At 47.1% G+C, this 6391-nt stretch overlaps 1 protein-coding gene across 1 annotated transcript; it reads right to left on the bottom strand.

Annotated features, from left to right (window-relative positions):
- Nucleotides 1-2249: 2249 nt before the first annotated feature.
- On the bottom strand, nucleotides 2250-6033 carry si:ch211-112f3.4 (EF-hand and coiled-coil domain-containing protein 1). Its single transcript, XM_039015341.1, has 7 exons — nucleotides 5305-6033; nucleotides 4605-5091; nucleotides 4368-4502; nucleotides 3691-3897; nucleotides 3373-3529; nucleotides 2800-2925; nucleotides 2250-2613 (listed from the first exon to the last, which is right to left on the bottom strand). Exons 1-7 carry the CDS (start codon nucleotides 5912-5914, stop codon nucleotides 2299-2301), a joined length of 2037 nt encoding a protein of 678 aa, XP_038871269.1. The 5' UTR covers nucleotides 5915-6033; the 3' UTR covers nucleotides 2250-2298.
- Between the last annotated feature and the right edge of the window lie 358 nt (nucleotides 6034-6391).

Genomic DNA, 6391 nt, shown 5'->3' with positions numbered 1-6391 from the left:
TTCTGTATTGCTGTAGTCTACTGTGAGTCACTATGTGTGTGATTGTATGGGGGGCTATACCTGAATTAAGAGAACCTAAGAGCTGGACGTCAAGTATGTGTGTCAGGTGCGGTTATGCCTTTCTGAGGATACAATGTAAATGTATCATGGATATGAGTGGCCTTGCTCGGATATCATACAAAGGTCAGAGTAGCTTTATACCTCTGTCTTTCGCTCACACACTCACGTTTGGTGCTTTCAGCTGTTTCACAAACAAAGACACACACATACACCCTGAGTTCTGGTTCTCACAGGCATATGAGAGATAGAAATGTCTGAACTCTGAGCTCATATTGAGCACTAAGTACAATGTAGCAGCTGAATGTTGTGAAGACACCTGTTGAGTCCCTATAATCAACCACAGTAGATATGCATTTGTATAGAGAAAAAAAACACTTATAATATAGTACTATATGCACATTTTATGAGGTTTTATTAATTCATGTATTAATTGTCCTCTACAATAACTGCAATAATTAGAATGTTACATGTTTATAAATCAGGTCTCCTGGGTCCCTCATGTGAAAAGATGTGTAATCTCAATGAGAGATTTGATAAATAATGAATAGAGTATAAAGTACTGTACCTGATGTAGAGTAAGCAGTGTATCGAATGTACAATCAGAAGACATACATACACAGTCATCACACAGTCATCACACTAGTGTGCTCCTCTACAAAGCTTTAAACTAAACTAGCAAAACATGTCAAATGACACAGAAAGACAAAAACATAATACATAGCTAATCAAACTTGTCCCATTAGTATAAATATGAATATATAAATGTGCATAAATAATCATGATTGTGTCATAAGTGCCATGTTAGTAACAAACACAACAGAATAGATATACAGAGATGAAAGGCTAAATCTGCTGTGTACATATAGCAGTACACAGACAGAAACTGTTATAGCCCCAGAGCAACAGAGATGAACCTGTAGTATCTTCCTCTCATATATACAGTCATAGCTAGGCCTACTCCTGGGGAAGTGGTATATGCCGAAGACGTAGATGTCGATTAAAGCAGCCCCCCGCACCTCTCTGATTCAGAGGGGTTGGGTTAAATGCGGAAGACACATTTCAGTTGAATACATTCCGTTGGACAACTGACTAGGTACCCCCCTTTACCTTTCCCTTTATAAGAGGACGTGGTATACAAGAGGACGTGGTATACAAGAGGATGTGGTACACAAGAGGACGTGGTATACAAGAGGATGTGGTACACAAGAGGACGTGGTATACAAGAGGATGTGGTACACAAGAGGACGTGGTACACAAGAGGATGTGGTACACAAGAGGAAGTGGTATACAAGAGGAAGTGGTATACAAGAGGATGTGGTACACAAGAGGACGTGGTACACAAGAGGAAGTGGTATACAAGAGGAAGTGGTATACAAGAGGATGTGGTACACAAGAGGATGTGGTACACAAGAGGAAGTGGTATACAAGAGGAAGTGGTATACAAGAGGATGTGGTACACAAGAGGATGTGGTACACAAGAGGACGTGGTACACAAGAGGAAGTGGTATACAAGAGGAAGTGGTATACAAGAGGACGTGGTATACAAGAGGATGTGGTACACAAGAGGAAGTGGTATACAAGAGGAAGTGGTACACAAGAGGACGTGGTATACAAGAGGATGTGGTACACAAGAGGACGTGGTATACAAGAGGACGTGGTATACAAGAGGATGTGGTACACAAGAGGACGTGGTATACAAGAGGATGTGGTACACAAGAGGACGTGGTATACAAGAGGAAGTGGTATACAAGAGGAAGTGGTATACAAGAGGATGTGGTACACAAGAGGAAGTGGTATACAAGAGTACGTGGTACACAAGAGGATGTGGTACACAAGAGGACGTGGTACACAAGAGGAAGTGGTATACAAGAGGACGTGGTATACAAGAGGAAGTGGTATACAAGAGGAAGTGGTATACAAGAGGATGTGGTACACAAGAGGACGTGGTACACAAGAGGAAGTGGTATACAAGAGGAAGTGGTATACAAGAGGATGTGGTACACAAGAGGAAGTGGTATACAAGAGTACGTGGTACACAAGAGGATGTGGTACACAAGAGGACGTGGTACACAAGAGGAAGTGGTATACAAGAGGACGTGGTATACAAGAGGATGTGGTACACAAGAGGAAGTGGTATACAAGAGGAAGTGGTATACAAGAGGAAGTGGTATACAAGAGGAAGTGGTATAGTAGCATAATCAGAAGGAGGTTTAGGAGTGTACTGTAGCTGTAGACCAGTTATGTAGTGTTCATGGAGGGGAGTTGGGGAGTTTGGTGAGAAGAGAGGGTTGTGTGTTGTCTAAACAGGAGATGCGCAAGGGGTTTGGCGGTGCTTGAGGGTCTCTGGCTTGTAGACACAGATACTCGTGCCTCTCCTCCTACCCCGCCACCTTCCCCTCCCACTCCTACCCCATCTTGCAGCAGCTCATTGGACGAAAGCTGGGCACAGAAGGCATTGACCACCTGCAGCACATGGGATGGGCTATGTCCACTCTTGCTGCAGACATCCAGAGTGTCCATCAGCATCTTCCCCAGAGACCTACGAGAGACACCCTGCCCAGAGAGGATGAGCGAGAAATGTCAGCGTGGGAAAGGCTTGACTCATACACAGGTCTTTACAGACACTATACCACTAGGTGGCACTCCAGAACTAGAAAGGCTGGTATAACAAACAATCAGAATGTTCCGAGGATCTGTTTGTGTTTACTGTTCTTGCTTGTGTATACAGTATATGTGTACCTTGATGCGTAGCTGCAGTAGCAGTGTTAGTGTGTCTGTCAGTTTCTCCTCCAAAAGTGACAGACGTACTCTCTCTGTCTCCACCATCTGAACCTCCAACCTCAACCCCTCCACCTCCTCATGCCTCTGACAGCGCGCGAGAGAGAATGTTAATATTGTAAATCTCCAAAGTAAGCTTTGGCAATATATGTACATTGTTACATCATGCAAATAAAGCAAATTTAATGGAATTGAATTGAGAGAAAGAGAGAAAAAGCAGAAGTCAGTCAATGAAGAAATAATAATATATACACAATAAAAAATGGATAGTGAGCTGTGCCAGACAGGCTTCCATTAGTCTGCTTGAATAGAGCTAAAACAGTATTAGTTGTATCTAAAGTACTCTCACAGACACCATCTGCTGCATACTTCAGATATGGTAAACAAGGAAATGTATCTATAACTGCCTCCCACTGGCCACTAGTTCTCTATATGTTCCAGGATCAATTCCAAGTCTTACTTTTTTTCTTTCTCTCTGGAGGGAGCTAAATAAAAATGGAATTGGCCCTAAGAACCCCTCTAGTTCTCTCTCACCTTCTCTAACTCGGTCTCCCTCTCCTCCTGATAAGTGTGACCTCTGCGGCTCCGCCCCCTGGGGATCGTGAGGAGGTCATTGCCATGGAGATTGTTCTGGTTGTCAAGGAGGAGGTTCTGGGAGAGTAGCAAGTGGTGGGCTGTTGTATTCTGACACCTGAAGAGGAGAAGAGAGTCAGCTACAGGTGTGTGTGTGTGTGTGTGTGTGTGTGTGTGTGTGTGTGTGTGTGTGTGTGTGTGTGTGTGTGTGTGTGTGTGTGTGTGTGTGTGTGTGTGTGTGTGTGTGTGTGTGTGTGCGTGTGTGTGTCCTGCACTCACCCTTTACCACAGTTGTGCAGTCTGTTGATGAGCCTTTTCACCTCCAAAAGGCAGCACTGTCCTTCCTCCCTCTCCTCCTTCCTCCTCTCCCTCTCTTCCTCTTCCTCGTCCGAGGCAGCTCTCCCCTCCACCGCTCGCTGGAGGCAGGTGTCGTCCATGGGCTCTCGAGGCGGTGAGGCGTGGCTTCCTCTGCAGGTGCACTGTGATCTGAGAGGTCAAAGGTTAGGCATAGTATGGGTCAAATATTACTGTTTGTGCACGTTGCTGGTGAGTGTGAGTGTGTACACTACAGTAGTAAAGGTCTCTTATGTTTCGCGGTGAGAGCATTACAGCTTCACACTGTTAGCCAAGCTGTTAAACCACTGCAGATACCACTACCAGAGAGAGGCAGGGCCAATGACTTACCCCACTAATGACTACTTTACATTTCAACACAGTCATAAATGTGTCCTCAATTAATAATACTTTGCCGTTTATGTGGTTAATATACTGTATCAGCAGTATAGAGGACAGAACCTAAGCTGGAATGTTGCTATGTTGTTGCTGTTGGTGATATAGGCTACAGTGATGTGATATAGAGGTGAATATTAACCAAACATAATCCCATTTATTCAGCCCCCTATGTGGACCTCCAGGCCTAGACTTGGGGACGGGGACGGGGATGTTGTATAACCTACCTGTACTCTTGAATGTCTGATTCCAGCTGTGTGACTCTGCTCTGGAGCTGAGGGACGTCCTGAGCCTGTTTCTGGATCAGTCTCACCTTCTTGAGCCCCTCTCTGAGAGCCTCCCTCGCCTCTTCTGTTCTCCGCCTGTCAATCAAACAATCAATCAATCAATCAGTCAGTCAACAAACCAATCAACCAGCCATTCCATTAATCAATCAACAAACAAATCAGTCAACCAAAACCAACCTGATCTCAGCGTTCTCCTGCCGTAGACGAGACTCCACCCCCTCCAGCCTGCGAGCCTCCCCATATGCCCAGCCAAGCTCCTCCTCCAGCCGCTGGTTGAACCTGATTGCCTCCTCCAGCTGTCCGTCACGTGAGGAGCGAATCAGCTGCAGCTCCCTGAGGATAGGGTCTTTGGAGCCCCGTCTCCCTGCTACCCTCTCTTCCCCCACCCCGCACCCTCGGCCCTGGGGGTTTGGATTTGGGATCACTTCTTTTGGGGGGTTAGGTGCACCCCTCTCTCGTCCCTGGGCATTTGCAATTGGTATGTTTGAGGTTGTATGTGTGTTTGAAGTCGCTACATTGGAGTGGTGCATGGTAAGCCTGGCTGGGCCCCTCTGTCGTCGTAATGCGACTTCCAGAGCCAGGCAGCGAGCATCACTGCCCTGTAGAGCAGAGCGCAGGTCCTCAACCAGCTCCCTCAGAGCCACACACTCCGTTTCTGTCTGGCCTAGAGGTGGGAGAGATGAGGATTGTTCATAAGGAATGGTGTTAGTATCCTCAATTGGAGATAACATGAGGAATCCTTCCTAATGAGTGAGCTCAGCAGACAGTGTAGCAATTGAGGGGTGAGGGCAGCTGGAGCACAGCAGAGTTTGAACCTGCAACCATAACAGTTCACACATTTTAGAGTCCAGTTCATATGCTATAGCCAATTGCTTACCTGTTTTATGATGTAGTTCTGATGAACCCGTTTCACGGTTGTGCGCCTTGGGCACGGGCCTCCTCCCGGTTTGTTCTCTTGTGAGGTCGAAACTGACACATTTCCTTCGCCTGACCCGCGGCCACCGAAGCCGGATCTCGCGCTCAATGTGCTCTGTCTCCTCTGTAACTGGGAGGCGCATGACCCCAGGTCCAGTTCCATCGCGCTCTCGGACGCGGAAATAACCGCATAGCCGCGAATGGAAGTCCCTAAAGGCCAGCTCGCGAGGGAGCCCCGAGCAAATACCTTGACCCTCCTCATCATCATCTCCCTCCTCTTCCTTCTCTCCATCTCTTGTCTCACTTTCCTCTCCGGTAAGCCCCAGCACTGAGCAAAGCACAGTGAAGTCCTCTGCCGAGACCACGTCGTCTTGTTTGGGGTAAACCAAGTGGTGAAACACCTCCTGGAGGTACTGGTCAATCCCCGTGGCCAGGACCACTATTTCGTTCTCCACGCCGGGGTCGGGGCAGTGATGGTGGGCCAGAGCGCTCCGCAGCCACTCGCTCTGCCGCGCAGCCCTTGGAGAGGACTGGAAAGATGGCGTCGCTACTGTACCTCTTGAGCTCTTCATGGTGGAGGCGAGGTGTTTTGCCACCTAATTATATGATAAAATAATTCCCTACCCAACACCAATAAAACATGTCCCGTGGCGCGAGGAGAGAACCTGTTCATCCAAGTTGTAATACAGTGCTTTCCCAGTTCATTCACTTAGAGCGAGAGATCCCAAACTTTCCACTAAAACGCAGGTATATATCTAATATGATTAAAATACACCATCGAACTCACGTAGGCCGTATAATGCTCTAACGTTTCGTCGTATATTAGATATTTTGCATCCAAGTCGTGTCTTCACATTGCGTGAAGACTTCTATCACCCTCAACAGCAAAGTGTGTGTGTTGTGTTGTGCGCGCCAGGACTCGGGTGGTGAAATCCTTCAAGACACAATTAGGCTCCACCCGCGCAGAGCTAACTGTGTGTGTATACTGTATGTGTGTCTGTGTGTGTGCGCATTGGCGTTATGCACCCGGCAATTTGAGGGGGCACAAA

The sequence above is a fragment of the Salvelinus namaycush genome, chromosome 20 (assembly GCF_016432855.1).
Source record: "Salvelinus namaycush isolate Seneca chromosome 20, SaNama_1.0, whole genome shotgun sequence".
NCBI classification, from domain to species: Eukaryota; Metazoa; Chordata; class Actinopteri; order Salmoniformes; family Salmonidae; genus Salvelinus; species Salvelinus namaycush.
This window is presented reverse-complemented; position numbering and strand designations above follow the sequence as displayed.